The sequence below is a fragment of the Accipiter gentilis genome, chromosome 3 (genome assembly GCF_929443795.1).
Source record: "Accipiter gentilis chromosome 3, bAccGen1.1, whole genome shotgun sequence".
Taxonomy (NCBI): Eukaryota; Metazoa; Chordata; class Aves; order Accipitriformes; family Accipitridae; genus Astur; species Astur gentilis.
In genome coordinates this window covers 12,955,253-12,977,677 of record NC_064882.1, presented here as the reverse complement: position 1 = coordinate 12,977,677, position 22,425 = coordinate 12,955,253, and the positions used below count along the sequence as shown (strand labels likewise).

At 40.4% G+C, this 22,425-nt stretch overlaps 1 protein-coding gene across 2 annotated transcripts; it reads right to left on the bottom strand.

Annotated features, from left to right (window-relative positions):
• Nucleotides 1-1,936: 1,936 nt before the first annotated feature.
• FAM149A (family with sequence similarity 149 member A) lies at nucleotides 1,937-19,497 on the bottom strand. 2 transcript variants are annotated; one of them, XM_049797639.1, is made up of 14 exons: nucleotides 19,397-19,497; nucleotides 16,934-17,044; nucleotides 15,550-15,682; nucleotides 13,896-14,038; nucleotides 11,528-11,653; nucleotides 11,196-11,372; nucleotides 9,157-9,347; nucleotides 7,821-7,975; nucleotides 6,606-6,709; nucleotides 6,144-6,371; nucleotides 5,712-5,832; nucleotides 4,754-4,894; nucleotides 4,288-4,366; nucleotides 1,937-3,493 (listed from the first exon to the last, which is right to left on the bottom strand). In XM_049797639.1, exons 1-14 carry the CDS (start codon nucleotides 19,468-19,470, stop codon nucleotides 3,420-3,422), a joined length of 1,857 nt encoding a protein of 618 aa, XP_049653596.1. In that variant the 5' UTR covers nucleotides 19,471-19,497; the 3' UTR covers nucleotides 1,937-3,419. The 2 variants fall into 2 exon arrangements, with proteins under 2 accessions (XP_049653596.1, XP_049653601.1); XM_049797644.1 differs by having other exon boundaries at nucleotides 4,766-4,894.
• Between the last annotated feature and the right edge of the window lie 2,928 nt (nucleotides 19,498-22,425).

The following is a 22,425-nucleotide window of genomic DNA, read 5'->3' as shown; positions in this document are numbered from 1 at the left end:
CAGGTGACATCCCAGGAAGGAAGTAAGCGTGCAGGATTAAGAGGCTTACCTTTTGTCTTTGTAACATGGAGATCAGCTGGGTAATTTTACTCTCTTTATAAAAAACCGTGCGGTTTGTTGCCTTCATGGAGCTGATAACTAGATGCAGTGGTTAATTGTGATTCTGAGTCAAACCCTGCGTTCCTAACTGCTGATAGCTCCTTCTGCAGGAAAAAAACTGAGAAACAATGAAGCAGCAGGAACAGGGTGAAAAGCCACAGGGAAAGCAGTAGGGAACACAGCAGAACAAACACTGCAAAATCCTGCCAGCAGCTGGCAACAGTGATGCTGCAAAAAAAAGGCAGTGGCTACACTGGAATGAGATGTGAAGGATATACGCAAGAAAGAAGAAATGAGAGGCCTGGCATCTATGAGGCCTAATTACGTCACTGAGACTTGCATCATTACAAACCTTGGAGGATGTTCTGTAGAAGAGTAGTTTTCTACCCGATTGTGATTAGCATTCCTTTTTTACTTGGAGAGCTATTTGCTCGGTGTTGGATTTCAGCAGGCACTCCACTAGTTAGCGAACCTTTGCTTTTATAAATGCATGAAAATCTGCTTTTACTCAGCCTCTCACCTAAGTGGAAGCCTATCTGCCCGTGCTGACAGAAGGCACGCATCCTGTCAGGCAGCTATGTCAGCCCACAGGCACAATGGCAAGGCAGGCTTCTGGTGGTCCTTAGAACCTGGGGGTCCTGGTGGACAACAAGCTCCATGTGAGTGAACAGTGTGCTGCTGCGGCCATGAAACCCAACAGGATGCAGGTTGCAGCAACAAGGGCAACACCAGCAGAAAGGAGTCATTAGCCCACTCTACTCAGCGCTGGTCAGGCCACATCTGGAATACTGTGTTCAGTTTTGGTCCCTGCTACACAAGAAGGATGTGGACAGGCTGGAGAGGGTCCAGAGAAGGGCCACAAAGATGATGAAAGGCCTGGGAAGCCTGCCGTATGAGGAAAGGCTGAGAGAACTGGGCTTGTTCAACCCTGAGAAAAGAAGGCTTAGGGGAGACCTTACCACCACGCTCCAGTATTTAAAGGGTGGCTACAAAGAAGGTGGAGGCTCCCTTTTTACAAGGAGTCACATGGAAAAGATGAGGGGTAATGGGTACAAGTTACTCCTGTGGAGATTCCAATCAGACAGGAGAGGAAAATTTTTCACAATGAGAACAATCAGCCAATGGAATAATCTCCCCAGGGAAGTGGTGGATTCCCCAACACTGCACAATTCTAAGACTTGGTTAGACAGGGTGCTAGACCATCTTGTCTAGACCATGCTTTTGCCAAGAAAGGTTGGACCAGATGATCCACGAGGTCCCTTCCAGCCTGGTATTCTATGATATGATGATTGTCAGGATGTAGGATGACACACGATTCTGTCAGGTGCCCGAAAACTGACCAAAAAGGAAAAGTGTTAAAATACTTCTGGTAGCCAGCAAACATCCCTCTTCCCTCTCTGCCACCTGAGTGTTCCATTGCTGCTCTAGTAATTAGCAGATCTTTCCTTCCCTTTAAACTGCAGAAGCAGACGCTTGTTGCTCTGCATTTCTGTCCATTCATAACTCTAGTGACTGAGCTCCATCACTTCACAGAGGTCAGCAATCTTCTCTCTTTCACAAAGTGCCAGATGATGAACACTCTTCACTGTCTAGTTCCCACTTTTGCCATTACAGAACCAAACCGGCGCATATTCATCTTTCATTTAGTCTACAACGTAAGGTCTGAATTGCCATGAAGTGCTGCAAGATGTTAAAAGACACATTGTACCATCGTTTCTCTGCATTCTCGTCAATGTCTATATAGTACAGGATAGAGCACTCATGAGAGTGAAAGCATATTTTGGATACACCACTGAAAAAGACTTAAATGTGAATTTTGAACATTAGGTAAATTTGACCTGAGATTTCTGAAGAAACTGCATCAAATTGACCCACAGCTGTACAAAATCAAACTCCAAAGCAAAAGCATTCTTTCTCAGATACTGTACCTTAATATCACCAGTGAGTAAACTTAGTGTAACCAAAGAAGAAAAATACTAAGCCAGAAAAGTAATTTAAAAATGCTTTCATTTACTCATAAGAATGCAGTGCTTGATGACCATTTACAAAAACTAGAAATCTGATTAACAGTACAGATATAAAACATACATTACAAATGCTTTGCCTTGGATTACCAATCCTTGAACATTCATAAAAAGAAGTGAGGAGAACTGGTATTAGTTCCCAAGTAGAAGAAACCAATTCTACTCTTAACTGCACAATCTGGGCAAATAATTTTTCTCCTCATCCCTTTCCCCTTCAACAGCTCTTCAACCACATTTACTTAAACTGCTGGCTTTCTGATAGAAGGACAAATCCCTGACTGTGAAGGCACACAGTACTAATAGCCAGGGACCTGATCAGGGCTGTAATCTTTGGGCAGAATGCAATCCCAATCTCCAATCTGATCTTCCCATTTGGGTCTACACAAAGAGGTATAAAATAATGCTTTCATCAGTTAAGTTTTCATATTAAAATTTTGAAGGCTCAGATATTTCAAAATATTAAAAATTTGTACGATAACAATTATTATTATTATTTTATTGTTATAATTGTTATATTATGTTGTTACTATTGTAATATTTTATAAGAAATCTCAAGAAATGGGAACAGCCTTACCAACTTGTCAGTATGCAGGTTCAGTTGCTCAGCACATATAAAAATGTTTGGCCCCACAAGGAAAACATTACCTCCTGTAAACACAGTTTATCACAGCAGTTCCCATAGCTACTGATGATTAGAACACTGCAAGTAGAAGCAATGAATGAATTCCATCTCAAAAGAATTAAAGGAAGAAGAAAAAGTAGTGACAGACAATACTTACCAGAGAACAACTGCAATAAGGAGACAGACTGAAAAATGGAGGAATGTTAAAACAGCAGTTAAAGAGGAGATACCACAGACTCCTGTTTAGAAGTATAAATTTTATATATGACCAAAGTTTGGATAGGATAGAACATTTTTAACACTGAGGAAAAGCCAAAAAGTAGGAACAGGACTTCATGGCCTAAACATAAACTTACTTGCTTCTGTAGGTAGAATAGCAATTCCCTAAGAAAAGACAGAAAAAGGAAGAATGCCTGAGAAGAAAGTGCAGCAGCAGCATCTTGACGCTGCAAACAGACCAGACGTCTCAACCATTTATTTCATTTGCTCTAATTTTCAATCTAACCGCTGGTCAGACAGCTTTAAAAGAAGGCAATGCAGGCATCCTGAGGATTGCAAGGCTCAGCAGAAACCAGCATACTGCACGCTCTTTGTTACACAAGATAGTAGCTGGCAAATTTAGCACTTCAGTCTCCCATTGAGTGCAGGGGGTTTCTGTATCTTCCTAAGCTGGGTTAAGAAGCAATCTGAAATCTCTTCCTTGAGGCTGGAGGATTTCTCTGAAAGGATCTGTAGTAATGCTGTGAGCCTAGAAAGATAAAACATTGTTTGTTAATTGTGGTAAAATCTGAAAGACACACCAAGATTATTTATGAGTTAATTCCATCAGCCTGCTCTGATCCATGTTTGCTAACCTGCCCATACTCTTACATCACATTTTATATAATTATGCCAATCATATAATTATTTAAACTCAAGGCAATTCCAAACAACTAAAGGTTATGTACAAGCACTCAAATACCTCAGGAACTAAGCCACGTAGGGCTGCTGTCTTTTTCAGTGTTATAAATGGAAGACATAGTTGCAAATCAATATTGATTTTTTTTTATTTAATTAAGACAGCTTTATACTTATGTTAAAAATGCACATTTTCACTTTTCTTTTTCCCCACATAAAAAGTTTACTAATTTGGTGAATTTATATCATGCTAAACCAAAATTTTTGTCATGAAACAGTTCACAGACATGTATTTGTGTTGCTACTCTAGCAGCTGCAAAACATCTAGCTTGTACAATAGATATTCTTGCCATAATTGTATATATGCTGAAATCTTAAACAACAACCAAAAAAAATTAAGATGAGAGGCAATCCTTTTCCTTGCATGTCATAACAATGAAAAGAAGCTTTCCAGGATTCCTAAGGCAGAGCGCTATCTCACACCAAGTGAGAAGAAACTTCAAAACCAAACTCAAAAGATCCTGCCAAGCACACCTGTTCTTTTATGCCAAGATGGCTCTCCCGAGCACTTTACCTCTCAACTGTACTGTGGGTTAATAGGTTTTGTTGGCCTTTTGCCTTCCAAGTGATTCTTATTTTCCCTACCTATTAAAAATCCTTGACCTGTCCCTCTGTGGTTAGCAAAATCCATGGGAGTCAGTGATCTCTTCTGAAGTGTGTCTGTCTGTAAAAAGGAAAGACATACTATTAGCCAGTACGGTACGCTTATCTACTGAAATGGTTTGATTACTGTTTTTACAATCTAGTCCAGCAGAGTGAGTCCTACCAAGCCGCAAAGCTCCAAGCAGTATTAAAACTGCACAATTCTAGTACATAGACACCCTCAAAGGAACTGTTTGATGCATTAGACCAGAAAAAAATCTCTTCCTCATACGCTAGTCTTGCTTTTCAAGGTCCCACACCTTCCCAAAACCTTTCAACATCCTCCTTTCCACAGGTAGCAGGAATCCCTGTACATCAGAAGTCTGGGAAGACACAGTAAATGAGTCCTCCTGTAGACCAACAGTGGGTGTGAATGGAAGCCTCTTCACTTTTCCATGTCTCTACTTACATTGTAACATACCCTGAATGTATGGGTTGTGTTGGGCCTTGAAACTTGATCAATAATAACAGTTCTTTCTCTGAGTGGCGGTTGCTCTGTGCTGCCAGGCACTGCACTTGACACTCTGCTATGAGCATACCGTCCTCGATGCTGAGAGAATTAAAAAGAGGATTGAGAGAATGCAGCAATTTAATTGGTTAAAATAGCAATTTTTCCATTGCCATACAAAAAAACACGAGAGAAAGAAAGAAAAAATATGTTTTCACTAACCCAAAACACCAATTTAAGGTAATTCAAGGGTACTCATGTCTTTCAAAGAGGTTTGAAACCGTTCCCTAATATTAGTCTATAATCCCCAAAGGCTTATACTAATTAAAATAATAATAGTAACAACAAAAACAACAACAACAATAATATTAATAATAATAGACTTTACAGGTGTCTCAATTCAAAGTATTATTCAGAAGCAAAATAATATCAACATACTAATTTACTTTCATTCTGGTGATTTATTACTTCCCTGTCCTTCAAAAATAGGCCAGTATCGATAAGACTTATCTTTTTTTTCAGTCAGTATGCTTTTCTACTTCAGTCAGCATAATTTACTACTTCTTATAACCTAACATTAGTGAATAAAACACTGAAAAGAACTACTTAAATCCAGATGCATATAAGTGCAAGGTTATTATCTGGTTGGTTGGTTGGTTTCCTCTTTGTTTTTTTTAAAACCAGATTTTTCTGTTGTCAGAGAAAAGTCTTTCCACCATGATCTGTTTGTGACCTAAGGTTTTTAACTGGCTTGCCTTGCATTCTAATGATACCCCAATGTAACACACATTAGCATGTTAAGACAATGTGTTAAAAACAAACCAACACAAACTGTAAAATTATTCAACAAGTGACACAGAGTGATTTATTTCCAAATAGCTCAAAGTTCTTCACCAGAACAAAAATGAACACAACTTACACAGCTCTGTTGCAATCGAGGTACTGAAAGATATTGTTCAACAGCCTCTGAGTTTATTGGCGGTAACTTATTCCAGGTTGTAGGTGCACGAGCAGAAGATAAACGATCCAAGCTGGCACCCCTACAGAATTTTAAGGGTTCCTCTTTTAGGAGAATTCATATTAAAGATTTCTTCACTGCAGTAATATGAAATTATTAAGCAGTACATTTCTTTATAGAGCTCAGCTACAGAAAGTAACAGCACCAAATACAGCTTCAAAAAAATAAAACAAATGCCTCTCCTCAAAAAACACAGTTCTGCTTGCTTTCTTTTTCTCTCTGAATTCTAGAATCAATAATAAATCTCAGTTGTCAAGTATTTTGCAAAATTCTTCACTGGTGAAATTTCAGTAAAGTTCTGAGGAAAGCAAAGAATAAAATGAAAAAACTCACAGTTTAGTTCCCCTAAGGATTTCATCATTGTACACATTAGGAGCTTTTGAGGAGAGTTGGTCAGAAGTGAGAGAAGGTAACCTACGATGGCTTGGTAGCTTCCTAGAAGATGCCAACAGTACCCGAGATGATGAAAGAACACTGTTATCAGCAATTCTCCCCAACCTAGCATGCACTGAATTTGGAGCACTGGAGCCAATGTTATGCTGTTTATCTTCTTGCTCATTCCTAGGGAAAAAGGAAGGACAATGACATAGGGAATGAGGATGAAGGGGAAAAAAAAAAAAAAAAAAGAAAAGGATTTCTTAACAAAACATCACTGCAGCCTCTACAAATCTTTATCACATCAGTGATACACACAAAGGAGATGACTGCCTTCTTATTGCCTTTTTATAATTGCAAAACATCTTTTACATACTATGAATTACGATGCATTTTGAAAATGTCAATACTAACACCTACGGTATTTTTTCTACTGTGGTAACATGCCTCTGTTGGAGTGGTTTTGCTTGAATTGTCATCACACCATTCAAATTACTACAGAAGTTGCTGGAGAAACGGTGAACCTAGTAAAAGCAAAACATGCATTAACCTTTACTTTTTTGAAGGAAGACCTCAAAAAGCACGTAAGTTAGGAGACATTTTACTTGTTTCTTAGAACAGTTTCTGTTAAGGCGGTTCAGTAGAATTCTCAGTAGTAGATGGGGCAAATATGTTGTTTTGCTTATTTTAAACAGATTCTTACAAACAGAACTTGTGTAATTTAGTTACTGAATTGCAACTCAGTTTGCAATCTAAGTTTCAGCTGAAGCTGGAGTTCAATTCTCTGAAGCTTCCATTTCCCCTCAGCACAGTCCAGCCCAGGGGCGCAGAGCCTGGGCATTACTTATCTAAGCATTTGACTATTTCTGGCTGCTGGGACCACTACAGAACCAAGCGCACCGATAGGGAGCACCAAGACTGCTGTGCTACCTCTTCCACGTTTTTTTATCTTGCTGCCTAACAAGCATGGAAGAAAAGCAGACAGAAGAGAATGAAGTCACTTAAACTGAAGAGATACAGGGGAAAAAAACAAACAGAAGCAGTGGCTGGAAAAGAAAAAAATGTGCTAAACAGGAGCCAGGGAACAGAGGGAGGAAGCAAGCAGGACTAAAAAGGGCATTTTATCAATACAAACATGAACTTCCACAGAGACGGGTAAAGCCTAGTGCCAGCGCGCTGGTGGATGTACTGCAGAGTCCCCTTTTATAAGGGGCAAAGGGAATGAAAAGGAATGAGAAAGTCTGAAACTCACAGGGTTGTGAGTAAAGCACTTCAAGTTGCAGCTTCACATCCCTGCAGTCCAGGGAAAAGCCTGATTTTTTTTCTTAATTCTACCAAGAGGAAATGACTTGACCTATTTTCTAAGGATGAAATACAGTCTAACAAGTATTTTTTTGTAAACCAACTTCACCAATATCTTAGTGGTAAACGGCACCTTTAAGAACCACCAAAGAAGAACAAGTGATAGTAAACAAAATGCGCATTTAATGAACCTTCATTTTAAATGAGATGACATTTACAGTACACCTAATAAGTTTAAAAGAAAAAAAAAAAAGAGCCCTTTCTAGCTTCAGCCAGGACTCTGTCCCAAGTTAGCATAAAAAAGAACACCATTTGACAGAAAGTTATTTTTACCTGCGAGGAAGCAAAATGAGACCCAAAAGATACACTTCGTGCTTCAGAGCCTCTGGAAAGAGGAACACTCCCGGCATCTGCTGTAATACGAATGACTGGCAAATGTGGCAGTTTTGCTGTAACAGCTTTCAGTTTTTCCACCTGTTTGTCACACTCTGCACAACAGCAAAAAAACATAGAGGGAATATGAGGTATTTCGTATGTTTACCAGCCATCACTTGTTCGGATTCAAACAATATTACACTTCACAGTAAATAAAGACTTTCATATAAAGTTTCCATGATATTTAAAAATCTACCATAAATGATGTTTTTCTGAAAGCATTCCCATTTGTTTATGCTTTCTCTGACACTGACAAACAAGTTGGTCTATACAGGTAGAGCTGGAGGAGGGTGTTTGTTTAAGAAAATACTGCTAAGACTCTTGGAATGTTATTTAAAAATTCCCAAAGATTTTTTTTTAAAGCAGAAAAAAAATATTTAAAAAAAAACCAAAAAGTCTATTAATCCTATCCTTGCCTGACAGGAGCTACACAGAGTTTAATTTGGGGTATATACTGCCATCTTATTTCTATTATAAACCCACATTCTTTTACATTCCTAGTTGAATTCCTTTGGTTGGCTATCTATTTGTCATAAGTTTATGCCCCTCATAAAGATAAGAGAGCACACCTATCATAAAACTGCTCAGCTACCCTCCCTAAACTATAATATTGAGCTAAACAATCCACCTGTGTTGTGGAAAGCCCTGTTATACTCCAGTAACATCTGAAATGCTAAGTTCTGATGCTGCAAGTATTCTGAGAAATTTTGCCATTTCTTACTATGTTGTAGACTTACATTTGAGGTTGAGTGTACCTTACATTTGAGGTAATTTCCAAAACCCACCCCCAAGTATTCTTCTATTACTGTCCTTTTAAAATACATCAAAAGGAGAACTGAAATTTCCCTCAACCTCCAAAGACAACACATGCACACTAAATAGAATTTAACTTCCAGTTAATTTCCTTTTCCTAATTTTTTTAAACAGGCTCTCCTGCAATGAAGCTCTTTCAGTCAGTATTCTTCCTTTTTTTGCAGCTCATACAATCCTGCCTGAAAATTAGTACGAACGTTTTTATTTTAGGTGTTTGCGTATGTGTGCGTGCATGCCCACGGCAAGGCATTACATATCTTAATGTGCTGTACTACCAACATGATTATCTTAAAATAACCAGATTTCCCAAGCTTTTTTTTTTTTTTTTTTTTTTTTTTGGGGGGGGGGGGGGGGGGGGGGGGGGAAGAATCACTTTTCTGAGTTTGATTCAATAAATACCATATCTGAAAATACCAAATACCTGTGATACTAGTTTCCCAATTTTTTTTAATCAGTTCATCCAATATTTCAATTACATTGCTCCAGATACAATCAAATACTTCAGAAGCCACGGCATCTTTGATACAGGCATTGGGAGAAACCGGGGGAACGCCACGCTTACTCCTCTTCTCAGCAAGATGCATTTTCTTTTGTTCCCAACTCTCATCATCACTAATAAAGGAAGCAAATTCAAATAAAATTCCATGGGGTTTGTATTAGAAGGAGGGGTTTTCCCCTCCTTCTAATATACCAAATGAATAGACACATACATATGGAAGAAAAGCCAGTCAGAAGTAGACCACAAAAAAAATCAAATTCAAACGTACAGAGTACCTATGGGAACAGAACCTAATGAATAAATACAATGATTTCTTTTTCTTTTGCTTGCAGGTCAAAAATGAAAAAAATCCAGTCAGGGCATTACAACAGAAAGATCTACAGCTCTAGAAGGAACAGCTTTATACGTGGCAATTAATCATTTGAGACTAAATCCTATGCTTCTTACCATAAATGTAAGGGAACTATTGTCTGTTGCATTTGGCAGGAGGACTATCACATAGAACATTTCTTTTTTATCACGTCCTGTGTACCTGCACACATCTGCAACACTCCACCACTGATCAAAGACAAACAACCTCAAAGGATTTCTGCAGCCTGACAAGAATAGCAGAGCCCATAGCCTTACACTCACCTCCTTCCCTTCCACTACTGTGTGGACAGTTACAGGTTTTTTTAATTTTTGTTTTCCCTCCCTACCTACCTAGGGAAGCACAGTGTAGCAACATTTCCTAACTTGGTATTCTAATACACCTCTCAGGAAGAAAGTTTTAACCTTTCTCTTTTTTTAACGCTATCATATTTCCTTCTAAGGAAATGCAATTTTTTTTTATGATTACATGCATAATCCCAAATTCATCCTGGTTTCTACTGTCTCCCAAATTCATACTGGCTTCTACTATCTCCCTTTCTCTTCTCAGTCACTTCTTCCTCAAACTGGACTGCAAAATTCTTAACTATGAGACTTGGTTGAATGGTCCAACTCACAAAATGACCAAGCTATTTTCATACCAGGCTTTGTAACACCTAACGGAGAACAAGGTATGTCAGAATTGAAGGAAACAAGAAACAACATATCAAGGAGGCACAAAGGAGAGAAATGCACCTTCAGGCAAGTCTCTCTCCCAAATTAAGTTTGCTTACTTCGCAAAACTAAGAGAGAAGAATACCAAGAGGGTTCTCGAACCCAAACCCTCTCCAACAAGGCAGCCACCCAGGCCCTCTCTTTCAGAAACAGGACTCAAAGGGTCTCAGTCTGGTTCCTCAGTTTTTCAGAACGACCAGGTCTTTTTCTTGTAAGCGCACCAATCTTTAGCACAAAAAGCTATGCTTTGTGCCCCACTAGTCCTACCAAAGCTTCCCCCTTGTAGCAGTCTGTTAGAAAACAGCACATTACAGTCTTTCATCCACCCATAGCCTCATTGCTGGAACACTCAACTGGCTCACAGGAAACCTAGGTTCCACTGTCAAGACGACAGTCGCGTGACTCCTGTCACTCAACAGGAGCGTATCCTTGTACGCTGCACCTATCCTCACAAAGCTGTTACACAGTGCACAGAAAGAATTGAATATTCGTTAGGGCAGACAATGAGAACACATGCAGTGTAATGACCCTAAACAACCTGGTGGTCAAGGCACTCACCTGGGGAGAAGGGATTCCTTCATTCTACTCCATGTCTCAGAATTATTCATTTTATTGAATCTCCATGCACAAAACACCTCACAACAACTAGTGGTTAAGGCACATTCCTCTGACATGGCAGACGTGAGCTTTGAACCACCAGAAAGACAACATACCTAATCTTCCACATGCCCAGTGAGTGCTCTGACCACTGCGCTACCAAACACAGGGACAGAAGGAACTGTATTTTACAGAAGAGAAACATAGTTTATGAACCATGACTGGATTCACTGATAATTTTTCATTATATTCTTCAAAAAATACATATATCTGTTATTTACAGCTCCTTGTTGTCAAAGGCAAAATATTCTTCTATTTTTCCATCCACATCATAGATTTCTTCTTCCAGGAATGAATACATGGATGAGGCAGAGGCAGAAATCCTAGTGGAGCTTGAATCTAGTGATTTATGTATTGGAGATGTTGTTGGGATCAGTTTGGAGCCTGAAATGCAGAGCCTGAAAAAAATATCAAAAAATGAGAATTAAATATTCAGAGAAAGAAGAAAGTGTGCATTTAATTATGCTGAAATGTTTCAGTAATACAAAAGTAATATTTGTACATATTTCTGAAGAGGGAAGACCAAAAAGAAAACTTAAAAACGTTAACATACTCTTTTATGTTACTAGTACATTCATGGAGGCCAGATAAACACTTAGTATCCACAGAGGTATCACTTCTGCTCTGAAAATGCTGAAAGCCTTCCTCCTTTGGCAGTAGCAGCTGCTTTCCTAGAACCCTGAATAAAAAGGAGAGAGCGAGCAATATCTTAGATGAAAATCCACTCCATATGCAAGTTATCAAGAATACAAATACCTGCAAACACTAGGCAATGTGGAAATACACCTTACATTTTCTTTGAAAAAGCAATTTATGGAGGGGCCAGGGTCTTGTGTAATATGTTAACATTGCCTAGTATTTAAGTCGTTAAATTCAAGCTGATTTACACAACATGAGATTCCAGCTTATAACTTTTAAGAGCAAATAGTCAAACTTCTTAGATTGTTCTAAAGGCAGATAAACACACTTCCTTTCTTATCAAAGCTCTGTAAGAAATGTTTAAAAATGGATGCAGAAGACAAATAGCATCTGCTATGACTTCACGTACCCAACTCCAGTATCCATCAATGTGAGCAGAAATCCTAATTCAAAATGTTTACATGGATAGTTGAGGCTAGAAGTAATGTTCAGAAAATGCAAATTCCAACATGCGTAACAGAGGCAGAGAGAAAGTAAAAGCAACTCTACTCTATTTAAATGTACATGAAGTTACTCTATAAAATAATGTCTGAACACAGTATTGGTAAATAATAATCACTGCTTACTGTTTTTTACTAGAATTCACCAGGGATCTCGAAAGAATTTACCATTCGCATCAGCAGTGCAAGCAGCAATGTTCAGACTCACCTCAACACATTTTCTTAAGACTACCATTTACAGAACAGCACTTTATGCCACATGAAGCTCTAAGCAACAGCCTTTTTTTACTTTTTGTTTTGTAAGCCATGAACAAAAATCTTTCTCTTTAAATAGATCTGATCTTTCTCTTATTGATGACAGTTGCCAAGTATATTTATACCCACATGCTGAGCTAAGTATTCATATATCAATATAGCTGGTTTACAAATTGGGGAAAAAAAAAAAAAATGACAGCCAGCAAGCAAATTGAAGCACAACTCTCAGATATAAATCTGGTATCCCAGAAGCTATTCTTTTGAGTAACTAGTCAACACAAACTGAGTTTTAAGGTTTAAGCTTAATAATGAAAATAACTTTTTTTCTTACTTTTTAAACCACAGGATGTACCACATCCCTTAGTACCAAATGACACAGAGCTCCCAGATTTCTTCAGTTCACTTTCAACCTCTTGGACTTGGTTGGTATTGCCAGCGTTAGATTTGAATCAGAAAATCATAAGTACAGGGAATCACTTACTTAAAAATATAGTGAAATGACTTAATATTTTGAATTAATTACACAGCACAAAAACCTGTCTCTATTTTATGCATGTTCTATTAATTTTTACAGTATCTAAACAAGGCAAAGCATGGCTTAATGCTAGTGAAAATTGCCTCAGGTTTATTTAACAGTTCTCTCTTGTTCCCAGCAAAGTGTGACACACTTTGTTAGTTGATTTTAGTTTATATTTACTAGTAACAAGCCCCTGCAAATTATCTAAAAGCACTGAAAGAATACCACAGTTATTGACAGGATTCTTTTTAATGGTGTTAAAACTATCGACTAGAAGATAGACACATACAGGTCTATGTTTAGAATAGCTTAGAGTCACCACATCTTACAAAGAATGGATTGCCATCATTTCTGAAGGCAGGACAGTACAACTCAGTACAACACTGACTTCTGTCCCCTGTGTTACAAGTAGTAGTCATCAGGCTGCCTAGACATTTTGCACAACTATGTAAATCAATTCTCATTAATCATATATGCATTCTCATATCTGTTCAACTAGTTATTGCTGGGTTAATATCACACACTGTTTTACCTTGATGTACATAGCCTAGGAGGACATTACAGCTGTGCAGTGTATGTGAAGCATGTGGTTGCCTTGACTTTTTTCATTTCTTTTTAGAAGAATCAATAACAGAATTAATGCCAAATTTCTTGGAATTTCATAGTATGTTTTCACTTACAGTAAAAAACAAATGTTTCTTTACAAGATGTATTCTTTATTTAGAACAGGTCATTATGAAAATTGTGCATTGTTATTTTCTCATTACATCCCGCTGAAGTATCTTTGCCTGCAATCATCGTATTAAGCAAAATAAAGAGCATTAGCTGCTAGCGCACCATCACCCAGACTTGCTGTGTAACTGTGGCACAGCTCTGTCTCAGAGATCCAGATCTGAACGCAGAAGTGTTACTGATGCCATACATCAAGAGCAATTCATACGAGGGTACCCCAAAAATTCAAACTAGAGTAATAACTGGTTAAAACTAGGATCAGCAAGAAATTTCCTCACCTTAGATGAGGAAATTGTTCAACCCAGTCCGCACATTCTGCCTGCAGGCTCTGAGTTTGGGAGGTCACTTTTCCTTCAAACAGCAATTCATCAATCTCCCAAAATAACTGATGTACTCTCTGTGTGTTGGCTTTATCAAATTCCTACATATTATAAAATTAACAGTTGTTAGCAAATATGCATATATACTAAAAAACCCACAATATTTAAAGAACAGGACAACTTGGACTGACTTGGCTGAGCATCTCGGAATGGATCTTCAGACTAACTACTTTGGACACACAATTTATATACCACAGTGCAAAAAACACAAATCCTACGTAGCTGCCCTGAGCAAGGCAATTTAGCAAAAAGGAACTAGAAGCCTGTATTTCTATGAAGTTAATGGAAAACAGGCAGCTGCCTAGGATTAGCCAACAGAAAACACCAGTTATAGGGTGCCTGGACTCTCAGCTCGCTCCCTGCTCCAACGTGAAGTGAAGCAGGCACACTGCACCTCTGGGACCCACGGCACCAAGGCTCCCTGCTCTTTTGAGCAGCATTCTTCCTTTCTGAGTAAAACGGCTAAGAGAGCAAAGAGGGGGCACCTTGCTTCTGCATGACATAGTCTGGTGGTTAGGAAACAGCCGCCAGTGTGAGAAATGGCCTTCCACACCTCTCCGCTGAAGCTACAACTCGGTGCAACCAGAAACGGGTGAGCACAGGAGTATATCGAAATAGCAGGGAAGAGCCTGACTTTGTCCAGTAATGTGGGAACAAGCACTTCGCTGATGGTTCCTCAGCTGGGGCACTGTTCACAATGATATTTGGCCACTTATATTAATAAGAGACTTTGAAGCATGGAAAAAAGTGATAATTCTCAGGGCTCAAATCATATCTGTTCACTTTCAGCTGAGTGCCCCAACCACTTCAGGCTACAGAAGGGATCACACTTGAAAAGGAATGGTAAAATAACTCTCAGCCAGGCTATTGTATGATCCAGGGTCAGGCTTTCTCCTGGAGGGCTGACAGCAACAGATGGGGTCAGTACCCTAACAGTTAGGATATTATGCAAAAAGTATGGCAGAACTACCATGGACGGCTTTTTAAAATTAAAGTGGCAGTGACAGCAATGCTTTTGGATTTATTCAGCCTGCACCAGCCATGCCTCGGAGGTCAGCCTCCCTAACAGACTTAACCTCTCACTGCATCATCTATGAAACAGAACTGACCTTAGGTAAGAGCTAAATATTTACTCAGACTGGGACATTTACATGCATGCTCATGAATGTACTTTATGACTCAAAACACTGAGAACAGTTCAATTTAGACACTGCCCACGTTATGCAGTATTTGAAAACACCTCTTTTATCATTCTCTTGGACTCAGAAACCTGAGCCTACCTTCTTTGGTAAACCAGGTTTCTTTCCCCCAAATTTCATTATTTCTTATTTTTATTCTATTTTTCTTTGTTACACATCAGCTGCACTGATATCAACTTGCAAACAGGAACTATTTTTTAAATATTCAATTAATATACTTACTCATTAGGCTATAATGAATGAAAGTGGTTAACTTCTCCTACAGGACATGTGCTGCATGTCCATTTTCTGTAAAAATTAATCTATTCTACAATATTCAGATAAAGTGCACTGTAAAAGTTTCTGTGACATACATCATCCCTCCAGGAGTAAACTGAACTTCTTTCAGTAGACAAACCAGTAGTATAGCTGTTTATTCCAGACCAAGAATTATTCAACTCCGTAGGTGTTGTACAACCACTAGATGGAAGCGATGAAAGCGTTTCACTGTGAAAAGACAACAAATTAAGATGAAGAACACAATGGTTTTCTGTATAAACATTTTAAAAATAACACAACTGATCACATAAACGGACAGTGATACATATTCCGGTTGGATGCAAGATTTTCGGGACATGCTGTTACAGTCAGTGTGAAGAGCTGCAAATGTATGTTTTTAAGTAGAGTGCAATGAGTGCATGCTCCTATTTGAACCATTTACTGCCTTAAAGGCAATTCCTTCTACAGCATTCCACTTTTATATGTACATACATCATTGCAACTGTAAGGGCACTCTAGAATATATCCGCACATACATAGACACACACATAGACACATACCAAGCATTTCCTCCTCTAATAATTATTTTGTTTTCTCCGGTTCAGCTATTGGGCACATCAAAACTATACATTAAAGATAACATGAGGCTTCTTTAACTCTATTAGAAGCTGTCACAAGAAAATTATGCAAAACTGAGCATAACGTCTCTACAAATGCTTCAAATAGCATTGAGTTACATATCTGTACACAATGTCTTTTATGCTGTTAGACCTGGTGCACTTTAAACCTTGAGCTCTGGGATTCCAGCTCTCAGAAAGCTTTAGCTGGTCCCTGCCAGCTACCACCCACGCGGGGATGCAGTGACAGCAAGAGCAGTCAGACATACGGGCCAGGCAAATCCTAACCAGTGCCAACTGGAATGAAACTTCTTGAAAGTTAAGTGACCTGCAACACTGGTGAGCGTTATTTGTGTTTAACTGTGAAGTCTGACTTCCCTTCCAGGCTTAATTGGTACCCTTCACTATGTTTTAAAAATACGCAAACCTGTTACACAAAGCAGAAGTAAAGTTCAAACCTTCTCAACAACGGTTTAGATCAATTTATACCCTCCGTTATGTGTAACCTGCACATTTCTATACATAGAGGGGAATTACGCAGCTGGCAGAAGCAGAAAACACAACAATATATTCTAAGCAACAAATATCATGCAGAAGTGGTACGTAAATTACAGAAAGAAAAAGATACAGGACTAATTACTACTTAGTCCCGTAACGCTAAATTAAACTGACATATATAGAAGCCTGAACACAGCCATCTCAGCTGATTAAAGTGTTGGTTTGCCTGCAAATTCCAATAATCTCTAAAGTTAAATTCCCTACTGAATAGTTGTCATCCATGAGAATGACTAGAAGCATGACTAGTTAAAATGAATGCCAATCATTAAATACCTATTTAAGCCAATCAGAAGTGAATGCATACCAAGTATAATTGCTGATGGCTTCCTGCACATTTCTCTCAAAAACTGCTGGAAGAGACTCTCCACTTTTCCCAGAAAGACACTGATTTGTGGAACCTCTGGACAGTCCCTTCCTAAAAATACAGAAACACACCATTACATAATATTAAATAAGGTTAACTCACACTTTCACTGGAGAAAAAAGAAGAAAGATGACAGCAACTCTCTTGAATTCTTCAATCCTATCTGTCAACACGAACATTTACTTCAAGCGAACTACCTTATTTTAAAATAGGTTTTACTTACCTTATTTACATAAATATTTTTCAGAAAAATGTACATACAATTTGAGACTTATTTTACGCCACAGACATTATCCTTCAGTTTTGCACTTTAAAATTTGCATGAAGCGCACACAAACACAGCAGCACCTCACTATTGCAGTGACAGAGCAGAGGCACAAACCAGTAATTGTCCACAGTTATTTAGCTATGTGGTTCTGTTCAATCATTAATATAGAGACCATTTTCTCAGACATCTCTCTGCATAAAAAGAAGTTACACATACGGTGCCAAGCAAACGGGGGCCTCTACTATAACAATGAACTCTCAACTTGGCTGTTTTAAGTGAACCGAGATATTAGTACATCAGGAAATGTAGGCGTATTCTCAACACATTTACAGGCCACGAAGCAGCAGTTCCTCCAGTACCAAAGACTCCTTAAGACAGTACCAAAGACTCCTTAAGACTGCATTAAAAACCAAGCCACAAACTGTCTAATATTATGCCTTTACAGCACAAGAGATGCTAGGACTTGCCTTTTTTGGTTCTCCAAATACCTGAACACATGCTCAAACTTCAGAACCTCTTCAGAATATATTCAGAGGCAGCAAAGTTTTCCTCAGAAACACTTTTAGAGGAACAGATTACTTCATCTGTGGAAGTCCTATTTTCATCTCATAAAATCCTCAGGTCATAACTGTGAATAGCAACATGATTGCATCAAAGTACATTTGTGAATGAGTAACTGTAAGGAAACAGCCGACAGTTTAAGAGTTCCCTTGACTTCTTTAGCCAAGAGCTGTAGATTAGCCCTGCAACAGTTAGGATTGCTCTGCCTTCTTCCTATCCTTGCTTGCCTTTACACAGATTACAAAGATGCATATGTCAATATCTAACTCCCCATTCAAACTGGCCACATCACACATGCTACTCCTTGGCTAATAAAGCCACCAAAACCTACCACAAGTTTAAATTTCTCATCAGGGAAGACCTTGAATGGCAAATTCCTGGAGGCTGAGACAACAGCAGTGGAAAGCACCTCTACGTGCTTGCTCTAAACCTCCTCCTTGTTCCCTAGGCATCTGCTTTTGGCCACTGTCAGCACCAAGAGGCCCTATGAAAAGTGGCACGGTCCAGACCAGTGAAAAGTTCATTTTGTCGTAACACCAAGATAGATCTCCTAAGCAATAATGGTGAGCTCACAGCCCATCTTCTGCATGGAAAGCTGGTTCGCTCTGTTAACGTACATCCCTCTCTGCCATTTCATTTCCCGTGTTATCACCCAGGCAGTCTTATAAAGCCTTCCTCAATTTTTTTCATGGCTGACCCCGGCCCTTTGTATTTTTCCACAGCTTACTATCACCACCAAGCCTTCTCACTTCACTGCTCACCCCTTTACCTGGTCAACTAGCTTGAACTGCGCGGGACAGATCCCGGCGAAACACCACTGGAGCAGGAAACCATTTACTGCTGCCCTCTGTTTCCCATTGCAGTGATTTGCCTTTGCAAAGAGCCCTTTCCTCTCGTATTACAGCTGCTTCTTTTACTTGACAGACTTCTGGCGATCAGGACAGGCTACGCTCGTCGGATGTCTTGTATCTGTGAGGCTTTCTGACTTTTCAAAGAACCCCGGGTGGGTTTTTTCTGGTGGCTTTGAAGGAAACCTGAACCTCCAAACGTGAAAAAACCACCCCAGAAATACCACCAATAAAATTTCACGGAGTCACTCTCCGTGAAACAGAGCGCATGCATGACACTTAACGGCACAATGCGTGACGTGAGGTGGAGCAAGAGAGCGTTCCTGCCCCACCGCTCCGCCGGGTGCAGTGGTGCCGCTCCTCCTGACTCCTTGGACCGCACGGCCTTAGGCGATGAGGCAGGAGGCGACCGCAGTGAAATAAAAACCGAGCAGGCAACCCCCCCTCCCCGCCCAGCCGCAGCACACTTCCCCGGCGCTGCCAAGCCGACGCCAGCCGCTGCGGCAGCCGGCCCCCGCCCGCGCTCCCGCCCTGACCCAACTCCCCGCGACCGCAGGCATCGAACGATGACGCCACAAAATCATGACGTCCTCCGCCGACCCCCGCGCCAGGGCTGCAGCCGCCCCGGCCACCTCCCCGCGGCAGGCCGCGGCCCTCCGCAAGCAGGCAAGAACCGGGGGGGGGGCAGCCCCCCCACACCCCCAAACCCCCGGCCCTGCCACTCACCCCACGACGAGGAGCCCCCGGCCCTCGCTGATGCGGCAGCCGCCCGGCGGACCGGCGCCCCGCGCCCGGCCCATAGAGGGGGACACGGACGGACGGACGGACGGACGGACGGACGCGGGGGGGGGGGGGGGGGGGGGGGGGGGGGCCCGGGCGGTGCAGGGCGGCGAGGAGGAGGAGGAGGAGGAGGAGGGGGAGGAGGGGGCCCGGCAGCGCCCGCCCCGCAGCGCCTCGCCTCCCCCGCCGGCGCGGCTCAGCGGCGGGTCCCCCCACGCCCCGGGGGTATGGGCTGGTTGCACACACTCAAACACACACACACACACACACACCTCCGGCCTCCCGACCCAAAAGGGTGCCCGCAAAATTAAGCTTCAGCCTGAAGGGGAGGGGAGTGCACATCTCCCTCAGCCCTTCGCCTCTGAACACGCAGCCAAAAAAAGGCTCAGTATAGGGTCTTTCTGACCGGAGAGGGTTTCCCCCCGCCTTTATAGATGATAACAAGGTTATGCGGTGCTGGACAACTCAATAAAGAATTTTCCTTGTTAGTTAATTGAGCTCTCCTCCGAACTATCCCTGTGCAAATCCTCGATCTCCCGCAGCACGGGTGGCGGGGCAGAGTGTAGGCTGGCTGCTGCAGATTTACACCAGACCATTCGTCTCTAGCTCCGTATATAAATTCTGGTGTCTACGTATTTTGCTGAAAGCCTCTCTCGGAGGAGGAAGTACACCCGCTCACAAGCAAGAAGAAAATAGAAGGATTCTTGCTGGGAAAGAAGAAGAAAGGCAATGTTAAAAATGCTGAAAATTAAGACCGAAAAAGTAGACCTTATGAAACCTCTCTTTGTAGGAAAACAAACAGCAGATTTAAAGTTTCATAACCAAAGAAAATTCTACTCGCTAAGAAAGGTGTATGGAAAATGACTATGCATTTCCCCCCCGATATTTACAGAATTCTTGCCAAACACAGCTTTAACACATTCTTCTGATCCAGTAAAACATTAAGAAAGACTTTACTTTTACATGCCTTATAACGACTGTCTTTGCCCTTAGCAATCATTCTTCTGTAAGAGCAGGTTTGTCCAAAATCTCAAACACACGCAGCAAAAAGCATAGTTCTTTGTCAAGCCACACATATACAACAAGCAGCTGAAGATCTAGAACAGCAAGTTATGTCCAGGTTAAGAAAACGCAATTTTAACTCTGAATCACTGCATATACGTATTCCTGGAATGCAACCTTTACAAACAGAGCACTGTAAATCTCCGAGAACTACAACTGTGCTCCCAAGAACATTTGGAACATGAAGCAAATTATTTCTTTGAAACCTGCTGAAGATTTTCTACATATTTTTTTCAAACTGCATATCCTGAAACCCTGTTTTGAGCTACAGGAACTGAATGCTGCAGCGCTATGCAGGCTCTAAAGGGATTTTGCTGTCATCTAGCTTTTGGTCACTTCTGTCCTAAAGACGTACCCACACATGTACATAAATACTCTTCAAGAGTATTTAGCTAACTTTTTTTCTATTTTCTAATCTGCTAGAACAAATTAGAAGGAAGGCAACACACTGCCTAACAAAGGGCCAAGACGATGCACCCCTACATAAAGTCCAAGCAAGCAAGATTTGCAGCAGAGATTTACACTATCAGTCCAGGGACAATGCATATTTGCAGACTTCTCTTGTTCACATATGCAAGCAGCAGAGGATGGCAAGCAAAAATGCAGACACAATCACTTATTTTTTTTAATCCTTGCATTGAGGGTAACAATTATGGACATTATATAAATTATTATCCTACAAAATCACTACCACGAGGAAGACTGACATCCACAGTAACTCTTTGTACCCCAGCTGGCTGCTGTGGTCACCTCAGCCTCCTCCCCCTTCAATATGCCTTACAACTTCCAGTTCAAAACATTAAAAAAAAATGCATTTCCACACTGGCAGAACTCCAGTTTTGCGTTACCTCCAGGAGCACAAAACGTTGGAGGCAGTACTAGCTGTTAGTTCAGCTCCACAAAACATATCAGAAGGGGAACACATTAGCACAAATATGGCAGTGGGATAGACTTTTCTTGCTGAAAAAGTGAAAAGAAGCACATCCACAGTACAGACAAATGAAAGCAAAAAGACGAATGAATGAAACCCTGTGATCTTTTTCCCTAAATTCCAAAAGCTTGTGGGACAGCCATTTCCAATGACAGTAAATAGACAAAACAACACTGCATGTAATTTGTTTCCTTTAAAAGCAACATTCATAGCACAGAGTCAATGCCCCAAAATAATCCTATACTAGGGTGAATTAACCTCAGTCAAACTGTTGTGCATGCTGTTTATTTCAGGCTGCTCCAAGTCATTACATTTCCCTACAGGAGAGAAAATAACAGTCTCAAACAAAACTGTCAAAATAAAGGAAAATATAAGACTGCTCGTGAGTTTGAATGATGTCAAAAAAGGATATTGACTAAAATGGAGCAAAATAAGAACACAAAACAGGAAGAGGGAAGGCCTCAGCAAATGAAGTAGCATGTCTCTTTAGTCGAATTTTAAGGTCTTTGTTTTGTATTTGTTTACTGTAAAGGGGCATGGCGGGGGGGGGGGGGGGGGGTAGAGCCTTGTGGGCAGTAAAATGGTCTTAAATTTGGTCCATCTTACATTTATATATTAATTGCAAGAAGCATTTGATTTTTTCCTTCCCTCTTTCTGGAAGCAACACACAAAATTTGTCTAGTTGCTTAGATCAAAAAGGGATAAATATAATATGCCATCTAAGCACAGAAGTTTCACAGTTGTGTTTAAAGGTCAAACTGTGCTACAGAATTGCTTATACCATCAACCTCAGAATGCTGTATAGAGGTAAGACAGCCCTTTAGTCTACATTAAAAGAAGAAGAGGGCATCGGATACAAGGAAAAGCAGACTAAAGAAGAAGCAGCAAGGTATAACATCCTAATCTCTAATAAATCTGCTGCCTTGTTGTCCAAGAGAATTAATTTTCTCAGATCTCCAATCTTCTTTACTATTTTGGAAGT

Bases quoted from the DNA above. Each gene is read 5' to 3' on its own strand.
- FAM149A (XM_049797639.1), bottom strand. From the start codon at position 19,470: ATGGGCCGGGCGCGGGGCGCCGGTCCGCCGGGCGGCTGCCGCATCAGC. The intron at 11,654-13,895 runs GTGAGGAAATTT...CTTTTTATTCAG, and splicing joins GAACAATTTCCTCATCTAAG to GGTTCTAGGAAAGCAGCTGC. The intron at 7,976-9,156 runs GTATTTGGTATT...GCTGTTGTGCAG, and splicing joins TTGGGAAACTAGTATCACAG to AGTGTGACAAACAGGTGGAA.